Source organism: Cupressus sempervirens, chromosome 5, assembly GCF_028749045.1.
Source record: "Cupressus sempervirens isolate cs-2001-9-10 chromosome 5, ASM2874904v1, whole genome shotgun sequence".
Classification (NCBI taxonomy): domain Eukaryota; kingdom Viridiplantae; phylum Streptophyta; class Pinopsida; order Cupressales; family Cupressaceae; genus Cupressus; species Cupressus sempervirens.
In genome coordinates, this window is record NC_143122.1 from 503,216,648 (window position 1) to 503,239,072 (window position 22,425).

General features: G+C 36.2%; 1 protein-coding gene across 1 annotated transcript in view; it reads left to right on the forward strand.

Annotated features, from left to right (window-relative positions):
* Positions 1-6,352: 6,352 nt before the first annotated feature.
* MGP2 (MALE GAMETOPHYTE DEFECTIVE 2) overlaps positions 6,353-22,425 on the forward strand; it is a 66,716-nt gene continuing 50,643 nt past the window's right edge. Inside the window, exons 1-2 of the mRNA XM_089831551.1 lie at positions 6,353-6,666; positions 6,748-6,824. Coding sequence (XP_089687677.1) covers positions 6,528-6,666; positions 6,748-6,824 — 216 coding nt within the window. The 5' untranslated portion in view covers positions 6,353-6,527. The remainder of the gene's footprint in view (positions 6,667-6,747; positions 6,825-22,425) is intronic.

Here is a 22,425-nt window from a genome sequence, read left to right on the forward strand (position 1 = left end):
TTGGAGGATTCACCTTCTTCTTTGCGTCCAAGTGCCACTTTACCTTTTTGCTGATAAAGATTCTGCTCACTTTGCTAATTCAGTTGATCCATGTCTGCTCGAGATTTCATTGTTCTTTCATTGAGTTGCTTCTGAGAATTCAGATTAGCTTTCAATCTTTCATTGATTTGTCTTTCAGTGATTAAATCATTTCTTAACCTTTCATTTTCAAATCTCAAACTCATGATTTCCTCATTTGCATTGGAGAGATGATTGATAAGATTTTCTTACTGAAGGAATTGATTTTGAGTTTCATTTTTCCTTGCCTCCAAGTCTTCACTTGCCTTATTCCTTTGTTCCAAGATTTTACACATTCTTATTGACTAAATTTCTTGTTCTCTTTTCAATTTTCTTACTTCTTCTTGCAAGGAGCCATTCTTTTCTAGGAGTTCTTTGATTATCTCATTTGCTTCATCTGAATTGCTTGAAGGGAAAAATTCTTCAATCTTTTCTTCAACATACTGGTGGTCATTCATTTGTTTTGCAAGTTCCTTCCTTCTTTTTAGGGATTGGGAAAGATGCTCTTTTGCTTCCTTTAATTGAGCTATTACCATCTCCAGATTTAGCTTCTCATTGTCAATAGCTTTGTCAAGTTTGAATATCTACATCGTCCTTGATCTTTGCTCAAGCTGTCAAACTTTATCCTGAGAACCACAAAGCTCTGATACTAATTGTTGGAAATAATCAAGACTAGCTAGGTTACTGAGAGGGGAGGGGTGAATTAGTAACCTCAAAATTTTTTAACAGATCCAACACTTAATCAACTTAATTCATTCACCATCAATTGATCTAATCTACTGCATGCATAAGAAACTAAAAGACAAACATTCATAACACATGAACACAATATTTGGTGACCCAGAAACCCACCGAATAGAAAGTAAAACTGGGGTGGGGATGATACCCACAAAACTTCAATACTGCAGTATAAAATTGACCTGTTAAGGCTTACAATGATCACTTTTGATGATCTACCCTATTAGGAGCAATTAGGACTACTAGGTCCACCTTGTTAGAGGTTTTACAAACATACAATGAAGTATGCACTCTGTTAAGAGATTTAGAGAAAAGACTGTTAAGTCTACCCTATTAAAGGATTTAAATTTGATTCACCTATTAGGATGAAATAATAGATCTGACTTACAACTTGATTGCTGATTAGATCCTTGAAATGCTGATTACCTCTTGTGATAGATGTAACTTGACTGCTCCTTATAGACCTTGTTGAATACTCTGCACTGCTACTGATTTCCATTCACTCTTCTTAAAATATTACTTCTCGTCACATACATACATTGGATATGATATAATACATTACATATATACCATTCCAATTCTCATTTTTACAAGGTTGACCAAAACACAAGTTAACACAAATATTACCGAGTAAGCTCAAATGTGGAAACTTAGGTTCTAAATAGATGACTTGGTAACCTTCTGATACTCAACATCCACTACATTACTTGACATTGTCATGCATTCGGTAGAAGTAGAGGCTCGGTCCATACTAGTCACTCAATGTAGCTTCGAACTTGGTGAACATTGGAGACTCAATAGATATAGTGTAACTCAGTAAGAATTGAATACTATGTTTACCTTGCTTGCACTCGATAAACACTGCTCATCCCATTACTCAGTAGACACTGGCTTCACATCACAATAACTAATGACTCGATAAATACTGTGAAGCTTGGTATCCACTAATTGCTTGGTGATTACTGCTAGACTACACATTGTCTATTTTCACTCGGTAACCTTTGGAATGCTCGATGTGAGTTGCTTAACTGTTGAACTCACTTGGCAACCACTTAATGCTCGATAAACACTGGAGACTGAGTGATGAACTCGGTAACCATACATGATTATGAATAAGTGTTGTCACTAATGACAAACATAACTTAATGCCAACATGTAGTAGTGATCAAAATCTTTTAATAGAGTTGGCTTAACAACTATTTGTAAATTCTCTAACAAGGTGGCATTTCTATTTGAATTGTCTAAAGACCTCTAACAAGGCCACTCCTAACATGGTGATTAAATCCTCTAATAGGGTCACACCTAACAATGTGTTTTGTAACCTTTAACGAGGATGGCTCTTAACAGGGCTCACTTCAAAAGAGTGAAAATCAGTAACCAGTTGCAGTTGGTGGTTTTCCCCAAATTGGGTTTTCATGTTAAATCTTGGTGTCACTTGCATTCATGCTATTTCTTTTATGTGTATGCAACTAAGTTAAATAAGGATAATCATAGATAATATCTTAAGATTTTCATGTTAAGTAGTTGCTAAGTTATTTCAGTGTTTACCGAGTTACAACATTTGCTAGTGTAACCAAGTGCATGTCTCTTTGCTGAGTTACAACAATATATAGTTTAATCGGAGTTTTGATTTGTGTTGACATCTAAGGAATCTGAGATTTATTTTTGTAGTAACTGATTCACCCCTCCCCTCTCAGTTACTTCTCTTATATTTCCATTAGAATTCGTGGTAGTATTTGCAGTCCTCTTAGCTTGATTGCATGGAAAATTCTAGAATATATGGTCTACAATTATTAAGCCCCAACTTGCCCCTTTTTTGGGTGTATTCTTTTCCAAGGCCTGCCTTTGGGCTCTCCCCTATTGCATTTAGACATTCTTGATCCTTGATTTCCATTATGTGGGCAATCAAAGGGTTTTAAGCACCTTTTTCGATTTTTTCTTTGTGCCCAAAACTTGTGGAGTTGGATTCATGATTTTGTTCAACCTTTCAAACCAAATAGCATATGACTCTTTTAGGGGATTAGGTTTACATTTCCTTCAAATTTACCTAGATTTGGAATACTCTAAGGGTGAAGATCTTCTTGCATTTGTAGAAAGATAAAAATCTTGTTTTGTTTTTCATGGCTCTATTGATGTTTATGTTCCATTTTTATTAAAGTGTTTACATGGATGTAATAAAACAATGCTCTAGATTCAAGTACAAGCAAAGAAAGTTTCTTTGGAGGTGGTCCATCTTCAGGAGCTTATCAAGCATCAGGGAACCAATCCTTGTATTAGGCAACTCCACATTTTTTAGCTTTTCTTCACCTCACAATCCTCACCTCATGATTAGAGCTCTTCAACTCATTGTCATACACCTTGCGGTCTAAAGCTCGCTACCTCTAATCGGGCAGTGAAAGCTATTAGAGAAAAGGTTAATTTAATTTGATTAATTAAATTACCTTTTCTCCCTTCTTAAGATTTTACTTTATGCACTTATGCATTCTCATCTAATAATTAATTAGTAATTATTAAATAGCATTTACCTTTTAGGTTACCCTTTTACCCTTTAGGTTACCCTTTTCAAATTTCAATCTCCTATTATAAGGATAGATCGTTTGTAATTATCTTGCATATTTTCTTTATCAGAGAATGCAATTTGCATATTTTCAAAGCAAACCCTTGCCTCCTCTTGTCTTTTTCTTCTCTGTGATAGATTTTCTACATGCATGTATTTGAGGGCTTCATGGATCTGATTTGCGTATTTGCTTAAATCCTTCATGGTATTAGAGCCAAATCTATTGTAGCTTGTTCGATATTTGGAGAAAAAGGAGAACGTGGGTTTGACAGATCAAATTTGGAGCTTTTTGGGTATTTTCAAAGAAAATAGGGGGTTACTGATTTTTGGAGCAACTTAAGGCCAAACAGACCTCACAGATGGATTCAATACGTGTCAAAACTCCTGTTTCCATATAAAGTTCATCCATTTGGACAACGTTGATCCAGAAGGCAAAATTCTTTTGCCCAGCAAGGCCGTATGACCTTTGCACACAATTTGAGGCAAAACATAAATTAAAAATTTACATTTTTTTAGTGATTTTGGGCTGCATAGTTTGAAAAAACCATCGGTGGTCACCGAGACTGCTAGCAATAGTGGTAACCATCATCGATCTCGCCAACCACAACAACTTTGACAACTGCCGACGCTATGTCTTGCCACCACCACCGACGCCTCTGCTCCACCCTCCACTGCGGCCCCACCACTATGGTTGTGCCACTGGAACTATAAAAAATTGTATTACTTCTAGGGGGCCCCTAAGCTTTTTCGTCGTAACTTGAGCATACAAACATTTTTTTTCAATCTGAAAGAAGCGCCAAATAGATGGTTCTGAGATGGAGACAATGACACATGAGTTTTTTTGGTTTTGATGCAGTTTGATTGCATGTTTGGGTAGTCAAATTTGGGTGTTCTATTTTCACTTTGAAGGGCATATCTTGAGCATCCCAACTTTGTTTTTCGAAAACATTATATTTTTGGAAAACTCGTTCAGTATTATTTTCAGAAATGCTAGTTTGTCTTCCAGATTCTTCTCCAAGCTCTTTCTATTATGGTTTTTTCTTTATTGCACTATGGTGGATATCTTGGGTGTTTCAGGTCTAGGGATTATTTTCGTGGCATGAGATTTCTTCTTTTGGGTTGTACTATCTATTGTAATAGTTTTTTGCCCTTTCTGATCATAGTTAATATCATTTGTAAGCATATTTATACAAATGCATTGAGATAAAGTGCCACTCCTTGCATTTTCAGAATCTTTCTCATCGTTGTGACTTATTGTACTCGCACTACATTATAAAGTGCCATGGGGGAATAGTTGTTTGCCTTTTAGTGCCCTCTTTCTTTGTCAAGTGAGTGTCCCTTCCATGAAATTAGCCCTATGATATGTTGATGACACATGTCTTTATAGGCATCTGTACCTCTTCTTCACTCTCGATGTTCTTAGTTCTTTCTATTTTGTAGGAGTTATTGTCCCACTTTTCCAATTGCCTATCACCTCACCCTTATCAGCATTGGGGGGGTCCTTCTATTGTTTCTCATGCTTCATTGGTTCGATTGATTAGCTCTTTAGGCTTTGGTGTTTCATACCATCTGTATTCTTCGAGTTTAGTTGTTTGCCTTTTTTTGCCTCCTGATTCGATGCAAATTATAGTCTTCTCTACCTAGTCAGGTTCTATTTCAAAGGAGGTTCTACAGATCAACAATTTATTTTTTATAGAGTTTGTGATTTCTTTATGCTTCATTGATGTTTCTTCATGATCACTCTTTGTTCCTATTTTCTAGAACATTCCTCTAGTTGGAGGCTTCTATAGTCCTTCGCTAAGTTTTCAACTATCTCTTTTTGGATTAAAGTTTTTTCCACTAGGTTTTCTCTATTTCTTTATTTCATAGAGATGTGGTTGTGATTGGGTATCTCATTAGGCCTTATTGCTGGGACCCAAGTTTTCTTTCCTCATTGCATTGTAGTTTCCTTGCTCTTTCTGCATTGTTGTTCATCTTAAGGGGGGTATTAGAGAGAAAGGTTAATTTAATTAAATTAATTAAATTACCTTTTCTCCCTTCTTAAGATTTCACTTTATGCACTTATGCATTCTCATTTAATAATTAATTAGCAATTATTAAATAGCATTTATCTTTTAGGTTACTCTTGTACCTTTTCGATCTCCTACTATAAGGATAGATCGTTTGTAATTATCTTGCATCTTTTCTTTATCTGAGAATACAATTTGCATATTTCCAGAGCAAACCCTTGCCTCCTCTTGTCTTTTTCTTCTCCGTGACAGGTTTTCTACATGCAAGTATTCGGGGGCTTCATGGATTTGATTTGCGTATTTTCTCAAATCCTTCAAAAGCAATTTTAATCGATGACATTCCACCTCTTCACTATGTAGGGGCTTTGTCTTTGGGAGGGCTTTGTTGGGTGTAGGCTTGTTCACTAGTGATGATAGTGGTTAGTCAACTTTTGACAATAATAGTGGACGATTCAACTCATCCATATGGTTCCCACATTTGGCTTTGGCAATCTCACCTTCCCGCAAAGATAAGGATAATGAAGAGGTTATGACAAAAGAAGGCTAGTCCCTCTTAGATGCCACCCTATACTTTGCTAATACATAGGGTTGTAATGATGATAAATATCTATTATTGCCACCCTTGCTATTGCTCTAGTTGGTTAAAAATTTTTATTTGTGATCTTTGCTCTCCAATTTCTACTTTTTAAGCTCCACTTGTGTTTTAAAATCTAGACTTTGCCCCATGTATATTTTACTCTTCAAGCTTTGCTTATTTAACTCTTAAAAGATAGTCTTGTATCTTGCTCTTGAGGCTGTACCCATTTGACTTTGAATAACCCTCTATCAATTTGATAGACATAAATAAAAAAGTAACAATTATTCATTTACAAAAATAGATAGAAAGCCACAATTATTCATTAAAAAATAAATTTTAAAATAAAATATAATTTTGAAAAAATTCAAAATCCGTAAAATATATGAAATAGGGGAATTACACGCGAAACCATTCTGTGATGATGATGGTGAAAATGAGCGAAAAATATAGTGTGTTAGGAATGCGCTAGTGGAAAATGAATAGACAAGTGTGCGGAATGCGCCTTTCCGCCGAGACCCGTCTGAAAATTAAGCTTATGTACGTATAAGGGCAAACAAGTTCCCTTGCCAACAAAAGAATCCAGGGACAAATGTTGAGTTGGAGAGAAAGAAAGGAAGAAATGAAAGGTGCAAAGCGATTGCACCAACGTCCGCTTGTACTGCTCTTGGTGTTGTCAGCATTAGTCTTCTTGTTTGGCATTCTCGCTGCGCAGTACTTCCTTTTCTCTGGTTCGCTTCCAACGCTCACTTGTATTTAGCCGCTTCACTTGATTTGAATTAAAAACAATCTTCATAGGCAAGGTTTTGCAGGTATCCAGAATTACGACGCCAACAAAAAGAATGTCAAAACTCTCTATAGCTTACAGAAGCAAGTAAAAAAATGCGTGGTTAGTAATTCAATCTCAATCTCTTAGTTTTTGGCTCGAATGTTTTAAATCTCAAATCAATCTTATTTGTAATTTATCTAATCAAAATCTTAAGCGCAGTCGTAATCTGGATTCCGCCAATTTCGCGTAATTGTGATTTTGAGTTGAAAACAATGCTTTCGTAGATCCAGCAATCTTTTTTGTGGGTATACCGAGAACTAGGACATCAGATCAGGGTTGTTAGGGTTGCCATTGTAACATTCTTTTGAAATTCTACCTTTATGTGATTGGAAAGAAAAAAAGAGCTAGGCTTATTCATCTCAGGGATTAAAGTTGAGGTAAACTCCACAACAAGTAAAGATATTCGGAAATATTCATTATTGAAATTTATGGTACGAGCTTTCAAATTCACAGATCCGTGAAGTTCGATAACGGTCAGCATCTAATATTCAGAAAGACATATGAGTAATGAGAAATCGGTTTTCAATTGTTGTAGTGATTAAATTGTCATAATCGTGTAGAATTATACTCATGGTGCATTAACATTTGTGAACAGTTATTGATGGTTCAAAGGAGTCGAAGATCAGTCAATATATGCTTTAGTGACGGCGTTTAAAGAATTAATATTAAAAGACCAACTACTACTATGAGAGAAAACTAAGCAATGAAACCAATTGCAAAAGTTTTGAATCAACCTGAAATATGACAATGGCTGAGCTCAAATTACTACCAAGGACCAAGGAGGGTCCTAACAGATGCAATCAAAGGCATTAATTTTACAGATTGCCCACCCGGATGCCTGCACACAACTGAAAAATATAAAGTAATTCATTCTATCATGACACTTTGTGCCTCCACATCCGCACACAATAGACACATGTTTGTAAACTGAAAACAATGGTTCTAGCATGTTGAAAGGCCATCAATAAATCTTATCTAACAATAAACATCCCTTGACTGTTCTTACCAATAATGCATCACTAATGTAGGCCTCCGGCAACTGTGTCTTCATGGAATACTGTTAAATAAATCGTGTAACAATTACAATGCCCCGAGAAGCTCAAGTATCAAAATTCAATCAATTCCTTGGGAGATTGAAGGACTTATTTGAATTAAATGCAGTGTTGCATTGGGTCTAGGGGAGAGGTCAATGGGGGGACAACAGGATGGGTTTCAGGGACGGGGAAGCAAAGGACCTCAATTTGTGGATGCTCGGGGGACGATGGTGGGGTGCAGCATGGGGGTTGTGCTATATATACTATATGGTAAGCTATAGTACTTGAAATGTTAGTTATGGAAATATGTATAACTGTAGAAGAAGTAAAATAGCAAAGTAGAAAATGCCAAATACTAAATACTTGAACATTGGACAATGAACAATGGAACATGTAATATTGAATTACTATTAGAAACTAGAATATTAAATAAAATTGTTGAATCGGCTAATGGAGAATTTCTATTATATCAAAAATATCATAAAGACAATTACAATGAGTAGCATGATATCAAGACATTTACAAAATGTCAAAATGTAGTGAAAGGAGGCCTCTAATCATCTCTCAAGGCAAACTCCTCATCATTGGAATTCGTTAAAGTTGTTATAAAAACATCAACTTGATTCAACACTATTTCTCCATCAATCTCTTCTTTTGTTTTCAAATTCAAAGACGGGGGTCTGGTGGTGGTAGCTCCTAGTGGGGTCAAGGGGCAACTCCCTTTGCAGGGTCCCAAGGCAGCCTGTTGTGATATAGGGCAAGGTTGAGGGGCAACACCCTTGCCACTAAACACATTTTCCCTCTTGTATGATATTTGGATTCTTCATTTTTGAAGCATTTTCTTGGAAAATTGATGTGTTTGAATAAAATTTTAAAACATGCAATTTGTTTTCTGTAATCGCTGTTATGGCCGTCCATCGATGGGGAACATGTAAATGTCCTCGAGACAGTTGAGGGATGTGTGGTTGTCCCCATGTCCATTTTGGGGATGCCATGCCATTTCGATGCCTTGCAACACAATGGTGGAGGGAATCCCCGTCCTCATCCCCTTGTCCCAGGGATGTCCTTGTCCCAAGCACACATGGGTCTAGGTGGGATATGTCCCTATATAACACTGATTAAATGCCTCAAAATTTTGGAGTTAACACGACTTTACCTTAAGGAATACCTTGTAGAGGTTCGAGACTTCACCTTCTTAATGTCTTGAAGGATTCATAAAACTATTGCACTTGGTAGAAGGCATTTAGTAGACCCCTTTTTAAGGAAAGGAAAACTGGCAGTGCTTAGTTCAGATATAATATTTGAACTTTTCCTCTTGCCTAAGTGGTACAGAGTGGGCTTGCAACTGAGAAGGACATGACCCAGCTCCACTGGTGGCCCCAAGTTCTTTTTATACTCTAGGTCCAAATAAACATAGGGGCTATGTCTCAACAGACAGTGTTTCTCATTGTTTAACGATAAACACTACCTATGAAGTTTCATAGGAGTGACATGCTATAGTTACTCGCAAATATTTGAGTTCCAATCCGTTAATGGTGCTTAAATGACATCACAAGACTGTATCCACACCTTAAATAATAGTTCATCCATCCAAAAACATTTTCAGATTTATATCTTAGCAATAATCTAGTATAAGTCAGATTTAGTTATCAATAAGGAGTATCAATGCAATTTTAATGAAATATACTAACACCGTTACAATTTTCCATTTATACCCGTTTTCACAACAAATAAATAAAATAATGTCTCATTGACAACCAACATTAACTGGTTAAGTGATTGTGACTAATACAGGTTGCAAAATGTATACTAATTGAGAATACCTTGTACAATACTTCACATTACAGCTGTATTTGCCAATCCTTAGCAACAAAAACCATTTCGTTAAGAGTTGCTTAAAATTGATTGACAGATTGATTGCATATCAAGGCTAGGAGATTATTTAAGGCAAAACTTCTTGTCCACATACGTATTGATGTCACACTTATGATATAACAGATTGCAAGTTTTACTATAATTGGTGGCATCAAAATGGTTAAGTTTAAACAATCACTAGATACCCTATTGTGGCATTTAAATGGTTAAGTTAAACAATCATGGGATTCTCTGTTGTCAAGTGAAACTTGGAAAATCATATATTTGTGATCCAAGACAGAAGAATGTGATATTCTGCTCACAACAGAGAGTGCTCATGTGCTGGGGAATCTGGAACCACATCCATCAGTACATTGAGGAGGATGGTTTCTGTTAAGAGAATGAATCTGAAATATGCTGGCGTCAAACCCCTAGGCCTAGGGACTATAGATTCCTTTGCTTTGCCATGTGCATGGGAGCATTGGAGGTTGAAAGATTGGTTGGTAGATTAGAGGATCAAGATGACAGTACACATATAAGATTGATGGATTCTAGTGAGTATAGGGGTTTGCTCAAGTCAAATCTTAGGGGAGATAACTGGCAGAAAAGCCAAGAGAAGGGTTGATTGGCTAAGATAGAGTAATCACAAATATCAAAATAATGACTCCTTCGACTTCTTCCCTAAATGCACATTTGCCCTTTCTTTATTTCATTCCTTTTTACTTTTGGGGACTCTGCCCTCCTACATTTGGCGAGACATCTACCTAAAGATACTAACTTCTGGTGGTTGAATATGTAGTCTAATTGAGTATCTGCTCTGTTGGATTATCCATCAAAATGTGTCTTTAGCTATGATGTATAATAAATCTAACTATATTTCCCATTACTGCCACACAAGTTGTAAAAGAGGTTTGATTTCCTATGCAAAAATCAACATATTGGATTTTGTGATTGGAAGTAAAGCTGTGAAGATATTCCATAGAGAGTAGCTAGATTGATACTGAGCCAATTGTAGAGAATATTGAGCTAGAGACCAAAAAAAGCAATGTGGGACTTTCAAAGGACATGACATTTACAGTTAATAGGGTGATTGGCCTATGCTTGTTTTACTGGGTCGTGTAAGGAGGATAAATATGAGTGAATGCTTATTTGGAGTGCAAATTGCAACAGAGCAATCAAATAGCAGAGAGACATGCATTTTGGTTTCATTGACAAACTAGTCAAGCCAGTAAAGAGTGAAGTGAACAGAAGGGTTCATGGATGTTAGAGCTAGCATTGAGGTCAGAGTTGAAGATGATGTTGTAAAACAATAGTGCAAGTTTAAAGTAAACACAAATCCTTAAGATGGTGAAGTAGTTTGATTTGTTGAGTGCTGCAAATGGTATCATAAAAGCAATTGAAAGAGGAAAGCTCAAAAGAGCTGAATGCATTTTAGGGAAAAGAAGTGAAAACTTTATTCTTTTTGTGATGTGAATATCAGGATTTAACTGTGTGATTTTGAGTCAAACTCGATGACCCATGTTTCATGAGTAGTGATTCAACATGAATCCATCTCTCATGAGAATAAATGAAACACTTAGCACTCATTGGATCTAGGTGATGCTCACAGGGGTGAAGCACCGGGACTTCCCGGGAGGTCACCCATCCCAGTACTACTCCAGCCTGAGCGCGCTTAACTACGGAGTTTCCTCCACAGTTAAACCCAAAGCTTGCAACCCCATTTGCAAAACCTTCACCAAGTGTTGTGCCTTATGAACCATTCATTAGAAAGCCCCTTAAGCTCATCAATTGATAAGTAGGAGATGATTTCCACAGCTAGTCAAATTGTGATGTGAATATCAGGATTTAACTGTGTGATTTTGAGTCAAACTCGATGACCCATGTTTCATGAGTAGTGATTCAACATGAATCCATCTCTCATGAGAATAAATGAAACACTTAGCACTCATTGGATCTAGGTGATGCTCACAGGGGTGAAGCACCGGGACTTCCCGGGAGGTCACCCATCCCAGTACTACTCCAGCCTGAGCGCGCTTAACTACGGAGTTTCCTCCACAGTTAAACCCAAAGCTTGCAACCCCATTTGCAAAACCTTCACCAAGTGTTGTGCCTTATGAACCATTCATTAGAAAGCCCCTTAAGCCATTCAAACACTTTATTCTTTTGTTAAGGTAATGCACATAGAGGGTTGAATTTACTATTATTAAAGAAGATGAAAAAAGTACTGATTATTATGTAATGTCCCCTTTTTGGGACAATAGGAATTCTGAATTTAAACTCATAAAATATTAAATTTGACTTATGAGAGTTTAAAGCTAATTAATAAATGGAAGTTAATATAATAAAGGGAGTTAAAAGGTGACAAAGAATGAAAAAGGCGAAATGACAGGAGAAAGAAACTGGAGTCACTGTTTTGAGCATAAAAGAGGGAAGCTTCATTCATTTGGGCATGCTTGGATTTGAGATTGATTTTCTGGTTTCTCTTTGGAGAACTTTGGGAAGCTGCTAGCTTTCTCTTGTTGAAGCTTGAGGACAGAAGCCTTCAGGGTTCTCTAGGTGTATTGGACATAGCCCTGATTCATCCTCTATGGTGGATTCACATCTGAGACTACATGTGCATCTTATTGTTTCTTTCCAATTTGACCGTGTAACTGTATTTAAGATTGGGATTTGATATATAGTTATTGTATTGCTGATATATAATGCAATAACATATCTTGAGACATTTTAATGAAAATTTATTGGTTTACATTGCATCATTTATTGGTTTATGTTCTGAAATTTTATTTGAGTAAAATTTGGGGAAAATATCCGACTGGGATATTATAGTGGTATCAGAGCTAAAAGACCTGCCATCCTGTTGGGTATAGTGTTATCATCAGAATTTCTTTTGCAGAAAGGTTTTTGACAGATATTTCTGTGAATTTGTCCATAACCAGCACACATATTTTAAGTGAAGTCATTGTCAATGCTTGTTGAAGACAACTCTGGGTGTTGAACATTAAAATTTTTATGGAGGCTCAATATGAAGAGAAGCTCTTCTAAGTTCTGTGAATGTTGGGTGCACAATTGATGTTGGAGTATATAAAATCTCTCCGTGGAAGCTTTAATTTTTTGTTGTCGTCAATGAAAACTATGTTTCTGGAATCTCGACAGATAATGCATTGAATTGGTGGGTTCTGACTGTTATTTGCTGTCACATATAGTGAAGGTGCAGAAAATATTTTAATTTTGAAGTAAAAGTTATGATTGATTTTATCGGGCTAATATTGTTTTGTGTGACAATGATATAAAAAGAATAATAATGAGTTGCATATTAATATATGCTTCATCGGCTTATATTTCTATCACGTAAAAAGCATTCCTATAGGCCAATAGTGGGATTTTGACGGAAGATTTAAATATATTGCTGCTCGAGCCAAAATTCAAAGTTGTTATAAATAGTTTGGGATTAAAATTATTTGAGCAAGGAAACTTGATAGTTTAATATAAATGTGTATCATCAGATTTGTGGGGCTCAACTTTAGCTGAGGAGACAGACTTGATTGAATTCATCCATTCCATTGGCTAAGCTGAAGCAAGAGAAAAGGCAATGGAGACTGGAATATTGATCATCCGCTGGAGAGTTTATTCTGCAAAGTCATTAGCCACAATTTTCAGGAAATCCATCGGGTTAGCAGAATAGAATCACACAGGTCTGAGGAGGTAGTGTGAATTGCATGTTCTTCAATTGGATGCTTCCTTGAGTGGATATGAAGGCTCCATTCTATGGCAGGTTTGTTGATGTTCATAGAAGTCATGCAGAGTTTCTGCTGTCGATTCGGAAGAGTCTACATCATTGGAGGGAGAGGGGCATAATCTCTCTATCGTTCTCTAGACTGAACATGTGTAGTCTGCATCTGTGGGGCAATACGTACATCTCTGGCATTGTTCGAACAACTCATAACAGGGAGATGATAGCGGGAGTTGTGAAAGTATTGGTGCTTACTCCAGCTGGAAACAAGGGTGGTTAACATCATATGCGGTTGAAGCATTCTCGGGCACAGTGAGAATTCAAAGCCAGACTGGACCAAGGAATATGTCTGGGTTTCTCATTTTAATGCGAAGTTGTTGTTTTCAGGATACCTGCAAAATACTTCAATCTACGCAGATGCCAGGTTCTTTTACTGGAATAAATCTGGAAGTGAACTGTAAAACAGTGGTAGTTTCTGGTGAATAATTTCTGCAATTGAATGATTCATATTCTCTAGAATATATATAACGACTACTTACCATGTTTCAGGTGGAGTTGATTGTTCCAAAAACAAAAAAATTGAACTTGCGGTAGGAGTTGGGTGACAGTTTGAAAGTATAGCAGGAATTATAATAAATTTTTATTTGAGTGTTACATAGCACTGAACAGTCCTGGGGGCAAGAGTTTCAGATAAACATGAACTGACAGGCTTTTGTTTTCCTAAAATTCCTTAACATCATTCCTAATAGATGTTTTCAAGTCATCCAAGAGTAACGGTTGAAGGACCCATTGGATAAAACATTTGTTAAGTGGCATATTTATCTGGAATGGCAATTATAATTATCAGGAAAATTATTGAAATGGAAGATTTGAGTATGGATTATAATTGGGCCCCTCAATTAATTTTCTGGAGGAGGTTCGGGTGCTTCTGCTTGGACCAGGTAGGACTTGTTAAATATTCTCTGTGGTAAGAGATTACTGTTGAAAACGCCAATTTCAGGGTTTTAATAGATTCGTAGGAGTTGGTGTCAGAGAAGTTGTCGTACCATAATACCTGTTCCTATTAACGAGTTGTCGAATTTTGAAGAGTTGAAATCAAAGACTTGAATTTATATTCCAAGTCCGCTCAGTATTACAGAGATTAGGTGTAATAATTGTTCAATGCAGTTTCATTCATCTTACTAAACGATGGCAATAGAGAAACTCTTGACAACACACATTTGCGTTCAGTGTCCATCTTATTCAATGGGGAGTTAACTTGGTTTCACAAATAGAACGCTGGTTACATTTGAGACTTGAGCAATGGCAACGACAGTTTCTACAGTTCTTTGTCTGTTGAAATCTGTGGCATTGTAGTGCAGAAAAAATATTGTTTGCCGAAGCTGATAGAAATTTATACGGTTTCACATTTGTAGCAGAGTTTGGCATAGACAGAAGTTTGGTCATATGAAACATACATTTCTGAGTTGGCAACAAGAGGAACAGGACGCTTACAGCTTGAGGGAATTGTAAGACTTAAGGAATCTTGAGTGGGTCACACAGTGCTGGAACAAAACACACAAATGAAAGCTACAGCAGACCAGTTTTCTTCTTATGTAGTTTGCATTCATGAAGAGTGGAAGGTTCTGAATTCTTATCTGGTACTTACAAACTAATTTTATATAAGGAATCTGTGAAGCCTGAAACTGTGAAGAGTGATAGTGTTTGTATTGTGATAAAACACTACTTCAGAATTTTATGTACAGAATACCAAAACTGGGCAGGGTCAAGGACCCCAGCAGGTCAGAGGAGATACAGATATCGGAGCTTATTTGCTTTAAGTAATAGTCCAGGAAGAAACAAATGGTCAGGGACTGCATGCTTTCATGGAATTAAAGTCATAACAGTTATTTAAATGCAGAAATTTTATTTACAGGCAGAGAAGTAATGCTGTAGATCTTTGGATACATCATTAGAATTTCTGTAACAAGGTCCTTGCAAAGAGTAAGGTGAAAACATAGCAGATTCGAAGTTTTTCAGATTTAGTAATGGCACCAGAGCAAATTGGCCAAAGTACTTTATAAAACAGGTAGCAAACTTGGATTGGAATTTATAAGCAGGGAAAAGGTCCTTGGCACATTGATTGAATTGGAAGGATGCTTAGCAATAGTAGAGCAAGCACCCTCTAATTTATTGCAGACAACTCTTTTTCCTACGGTGACAGGGTTGAATCAACACAAGTGGCTGAAACATTCAGATGGTGAGGTTAAATTGTTGGCATACGAATTTTAGCACCACAAGAACCTTATGAAGAAGATATCATGAAGGAGGTAGTACAACTTATTGTTGATAGTTTTCAAAACCTTGGGGAGAGTAGTAGTTGTCATTTCCCTAGAAGGGCTGCTATACTAAAATCATTTGCAAATATCAGGTTGTGCAATCTACTACTTGACTTGAGATTGTATGATGTAATACATAGTACATACCATGTTTCACAATCTATTAAGCACAGTCAAGGATGAACATGATGCAAATGTTATTGCAGCCAGAGAAAACATTATGGTTATGACAATTAATGAGAGTGATGCTCATTTCCAGCCACTTCTATAAATGTTGTTAGCAGTTTCAAATAGAGAACAAAAGGCTTCAAAGGTTGCTTGTAACTTGGTCAACAAGGTGCTCAAATAATGTGAGGCAAAAATTGAAAGGTACCAACAACAATGGGCTAAAGAAGAACTAAAGGCAAGGGAATTACAGATTGTAGGATTCCAAGAAATGAGCAAGAACCAAATGAGAAAAGAGAAGATTTGTTGTACTTGTAGGCATTCTTGGTCACTTGGTCACACTTGTGAGGGTAACAAGGAGGAAGAGTCAGCTCAAGAAGTGCAGATCGACATTGAGGAAGTTGAGGATTCGTTAGTTCGACTTCAACATGATGAGGACCATGAGACGGAACCTGCTATGGATGATGGTAAGGATTGTTATAGCATCTTATTTGGTGAATTGGAAGTGGTAATTGACAAGAATTTTTGTGAGAATGTCTATCAACATGATATGTCTAAAAATGAAAATAGACCTCTCCATTTTAATGGACTATTTGAAAACAATGGTGTAATAGTTGACGAGACAATACAAACGAAGATAGAAGGAAATTCTAAAAATGGTGCAGCTGAAAATGAATTAAGTATTCAAAATTTAGAGCAAGATGATGTTACTATAGGGGCTGATTTGAACGACCAATCAGAAATTTCATTTCAGGTTGATGATTTTGGGGCATATAGATTGAAAGATAAGCTGAAAGTATCAAATGGTATGATCATTGCAGCCTTTGCTCATTTCGACACAACCCATACAGACATTGAAGAAACCATGTGGGAAGTTAAAGATGTTGAAAAGGAGTAGGGAATAACGAACGAAATCAATAGTGCATACCTCAATACTCTTAAAAGGACACTAGAAAGAATGAAATTGGACTGCTTGAAGTTGCTCAAAGATAGGGATATAGGTATTAAACATGTTGAAGATAAAGATGAGATAGTTGTGTCTCCAGCTAAGTACGACACAATACTCCTTATATCAGGCTTAAAATCAGAATTCTATAGCAGCCATTCACAAGGAAAATGAACAAAAAAATAGAACTATGGAGATGTGACAAATTGTTGAAGGAATCAATACCATATGTGGGCATGAAAACCAGAACAATGTTTCCACCATTCCCCATCCTAATGAGGCACATTTTGATAATGAAGGCGATAAGGACAACAAAAAGTTAAATACATAAGTTCTGATTTTTACAACAACAGTAACATGATCTCAAAATATCATGAGGAAGAAGATTAATCGTGTGACTTTATTTTGATAACTATGTGTGGAGGGGATCTTTTAATTGATGAAGATGTTAATTTTAGTGATGATACTTATGATGAAGCAGATAATTCAGAGCTGTCCTTAGTGTGCCCTGAGGGTTTTTACAGCTTACCTAGAGATTTATGTCCAAGTTCTTATGATACGGCAGTTGCCTGCTTATTGATTGGTGATTTTATCTTTCTACATACTCTAGTTATCAGTGACTGCCCTGCTTGGACTATTAGTATATTTTTCAGATTTGGCTTGGCCTATAGGGGTTACTGAGTTGCATGCATATGAGTGGAACCACCCATGTTGTGATATATTCCATATGAGATGTTTACTTTTCCAATTCAATGACATATTAGTGACATCATAACCATTCTTGATGCTGATCCGAGTTATGACAACGACATCTTGAGGCTGGATGAGCTGGTTTCCTTGCATATGAGCAGTGTGTTGGGCATCTTGTTTTCCTGTTGGCTGAATTAGGAGGTTGAAGATTCACTAGTCATCTATTTCTACTCCCAAGTTGTGCCGATAGGTTGGTTTGGGATCCAAGTGTTAATAGGATGTATGTTTTACATTTTGGGGACTATGTTGTGATGCCACACAGCCAAAGATTAATTATCAAAGTTGCACAACCTACAATTGCAATGGAGATTCAGAGATTAACATGGGATCCAGGGATCATACTGATAGTTGGGTTGTATTCTCACTTTTAGTATCACAACATGGTAGGTCATGACTTTAGAGTTACTAGTATGAGCTACAGTGATGTTAGTAGATGGATATGGACCCCGATATTGGCTTATGGACTCATGCTTGCTTGAGGGCAAGCAATCTAGAGGAGGGAGGACTTGTAATGTCCCCTTTTTGAGACATTAGGAATTCTGTAGTTAAACTCATAAAATATTAAATTTGACTTATGAGAGTTGAATGCTAATTAATAAATAGGTCAATTTAATATTATAAAGGGAGTTAAAAGGTGACAAAAAATGAAAAAGGACGAAAGGAAGGAAACTGAAGAGTCATAGTTTTGAGCATAAAAGAGGGAAGCTTCATTCATTTGGGTATGCTTGGATTTGAGATTGATTTTTTTGCTTTCTATTTTGGAGAACTTTGGGAAGCTGCTAGCTTTCTCTTGTTGAAGCCTGAGGACGAAAACCTTCAGGACTCTCTAGGTGGATTGGACGTAGCCCCGATTCATCCTCTGCGGTGGATTCACATCAGAATTAACATCTGAGACTACAGGTGCATCATATTGTTTCTTTCCATTTTGATTGTGTGACTGTATTTATGATTGGGATTTGATATATAGTTATTGTATTGCTGATATATAATGCAATAACATATCTTGAGATATTTTAATGAGAATTTACTGGTTTACATTGCATCATTTATCGGTTTATGTTCTGAAATTTTATTTGAGCAAAATTTGGGGAAAATCTCCCACTAGGATATTATATATTAATTAATGAATGGTGTGACATCTACAAGAGTAATGCACATGACACAAAGGATTGTAGAATTTTTGAAATTTTGAAGAACTTTAGGCCAAAAAAGAGATTGAAATGTGGTGACCTGAGAAGGGACATTAAAATGATGCTTGGGAATTGGGGATTGGCACTAGCTCAAGCACAAAAGATAGACAAATAGGATATATCTATGAAAGTGAGGAGCATGATTCATAAAAGTTTGAAAAATTCCCTAGTTGTGGTCATTTTAGGAAAGTGCACAATAAATAAATTTGATTGGGCTGGATAAAGATAATTATGGGCCAACATCCAAGAAAAGCGAGCATATGTAAAGGGAAGAAGAGTAGTGTAGAGTTGGCAACCAAAGTTTAGTTGGTGACTTAATCGAGAAAGCAATATGGAGGACATCAATTGATGACCTAGAAGACAAATAATGTTGGTGATAGAGATAATCATCTGAAGCAAGTTGTATTATGATGTTGTGGGAGTGAATATTTTTTATGAACTGCTTAGAAAAGAAATGAAGTAATGCCAAAGTTAACACAGGGAGGAATAATCAATAAAAATGAAAGAAAGTTTGGAGGTGACGCTTAGCGTTTTGTTAATGAAAGAAGTAAAAGAGTTATTGAGGAGTAGTATGGGCGGGGGCTCGGTAAAGCTAGTGATGAATCATGGAGAACTAAATCCAAAATCCAGACAAGGACTTGTTAGTGGTGCATGGGTTTGTGACATTCTAATTGATGGTGGAGATGAAATAAATGTGTCAACAATACATGCATGAGAGGGAAGTCCCTAGCTTTGCCCTTGTCCACTTCTCTTGATTATTGCAAGCAAAGGAAAAGAGTTGCCAACGGGAGTGTTGGAAGATAGTAGATAGCGAAGTAAGAATTCTGCCATGGAATGGATTTTGAAGTGATTTCTTGGGGATTGATAATTATCTTGCACAATTAGGTAGGTCAGTTTTATACCAATAATGTAGATATACAATTCAAATATAGATATACGACCCTTGATAAAGGGTGGGATAAGTAGAGTGTTGGTGTATACATTGCAAACAAAATAAAGGATTTCTTGTGATGGAATTTAATTTAGCAATGGAAGGATAGAAAATCCATGGGATATAGAGGCCACAAATAGTTGCCTAATGGAATTAAGCTCAAAAGGTTGGTTTGGACAAAGACACAATAAAATTCTTTGAGTCAAGCGATTGGTGATACCATGAAGTTTTATTAATTGGCAAGGAATAATTGATAAAGTGCAAAGATATGTCAATATTGCAAAACTGGATGAGTTTGTCAACAAGTTCAAGGAAGTAATTCTGAGAGAGGACGAGCAAAGTAATGGCTCATATGTGGAGGACAGTGCTTGCAAGATGATATGCAGTGAATAAAGGTGATTTAAAAAATTGGCAAGGGAAGGAAGAGCTAATTAGATTGAGATTTACACAAAGTAAAGATGATGAAAAGATAGGAATGAGAGGTAGAAGGATCCAAGACATAACATCCAAAAATATGAAGAGAGTGGAAAATTGGTAAACAATACATCATAGAGATTGCTGGCATAACTTTATTTGATGTTGGGCATATGGACAATAGTCTAACGGATGACTCAATAGACATGACTTGTATCAACGAAGTGGGGAAAAAATAGAGAAGAATTATAAGATTTGCACCTTTGAAGATAAGAATGTTTGGATGTACAAGGCTTTGAAAGCATCAAGTAGCATTGTGCTTGATAATGCTCTTTGCAAAAGATGAAATGTTAGGTACACTTTGTACACAGGCCTATTTTGCTTATGTTTTAGTGATGCAAAAACACTGATTAGTTGTCAAAAATTATCATACATGTGAGGTCCTACCACCAACCTAGCCTCCTCATAATTAATACCAGCATACACTCATTGATGTACGCATTATCCAACTCTTTCAAATTCTTTGCAACCATTCTCCAGCGTTTGGTCCTTTGACCAAGAAAGATTGAGAATGGTCAACTGATTCAAAGCAAGGAAATCCCAGGAGAAGGTATGCCAAACCAGTTCAGCAGAGAAAATATTGAAAGGAGAAAGGAGAATTTCCTGTTGAATATGCTATGCATTCGAATCGCTTTCCAGAGAGATCGAATTGCTGCTGTTGTTAAGGTGCTGTTCAAAGGGACTCTCAAATTGCTTATTGCTGTCAAATTAGGAAATATCAAATTGCTGCCCAAGATCGATTTAAAAGCCATATTTTGGAAGGCTAAACTCTGTCAAAACTTTCTAATTTCTGTCAAAAGAAGGCCCACTAAAGGTCTATTCAAATGAGTGAATAACTGTTCTGCAGTCAATGGATGGACAACTGAAATCAGCCTACAACATACCGTATGGAAATAGCTCAGAATGGTGTAGACCGAGTAACACTTTCTTTGCTTTAAATGTGTTGAATTCTAAGAAATCAATCTAATATTTTTGCTTTTAAGATTTTATTTTTAGAATTAGTTCATTTAAATTTTTTTAAAATCAAGCTTTGAAAGTTTTCCTATAGATCTTTTGTTGCATAGTCACAGATATTATTCATAATCTTGTTCTGTCTGAATTAAAAAAATTTGATAGAAAACTTTAATGTTTGGATTACAATCTTTGCTGTTGAGTTCACGAATTGTGATGGAATAATCTTCAAAACAGAAACCAGAATGGTGTCAAAATCTTGTAAATTTTGATAACCATCACATTGATAAGCCTTTTTGTTCAAACTAGCTGTCTCCGATTAACCTGATTCCAGAAGTTTAAAATGTCTCTTTCACTAGTGGTATTTGGGATAGTGTAGAAAGTGAGTATCGAGCTTTTCAAAAGCTAGTCCTACATGTCAGAAATGTTTTCCCACTAAGTTGGTACTGTAGATCACTTTCAAAGCATTTAATTATCTTGGAAGATCTGAGAGATTATGCCTCCATTACAAACAATCTAGTGGATGCAGTGAACATGGTTTCTTTGGTTAGGTTGTTTGCCATTGTTGTTTGGAACTTTTGTTGGGTCTTTGCATCTATTGGCAGATGGTCAAATTTTCACATTTAAAAAGGTCTTCTGATTATTGATGCAAAAAAAATGGAGACAAATGCAACTGCCTAAGTTTGGTTTTGTAAAACTCTTAACTCAGCAAAATTGGTAGACCTAAATTTTACCTAAACATGGTGGCTTGACAAAAACTCAACAAAACTTTACAAACTAAAAAATGATTATTCTTGACAAATCTTAGATTTTATTCAAATACAACTGTCAATAACAATGCATCAGTTAATTTTTTTAACATTGGGAAGTAGTTTCTATTATATTTGAATACAAATTTTTTTTAACATTGGGAAGTATTTTCTATTATATTTGAATACAAAAAAGAGTGCAATCTTGCATCATGATATGCAACACTTCATAAAGTATCATAGGTATTATGATGATTGAACTTTCAACGGTTCACAATTTTGAGTTTGCTTTTTACATTGTAGTGATAGTTTGGAGCCTTCTTGTGGTCGGTTGTGTCTCTACTCTCATACCAGAAGGTTGTGGCTTCACCCTTAAACTAGAAGGCAAATAATTCTTTGGTTCAAGATTTTCATCTGCCATGAAGTCATCCAGTCGAATAGTTCTTACTTTTGTTGCACCCATTTTTCTCTCAAAATCAATGGTCTTGTCTTTTGTAAACATAGTGGTGTTCTCCTCAATAATAGTCTAGTCATTATATAGATCGATTTCATCCAAATAATCTGAC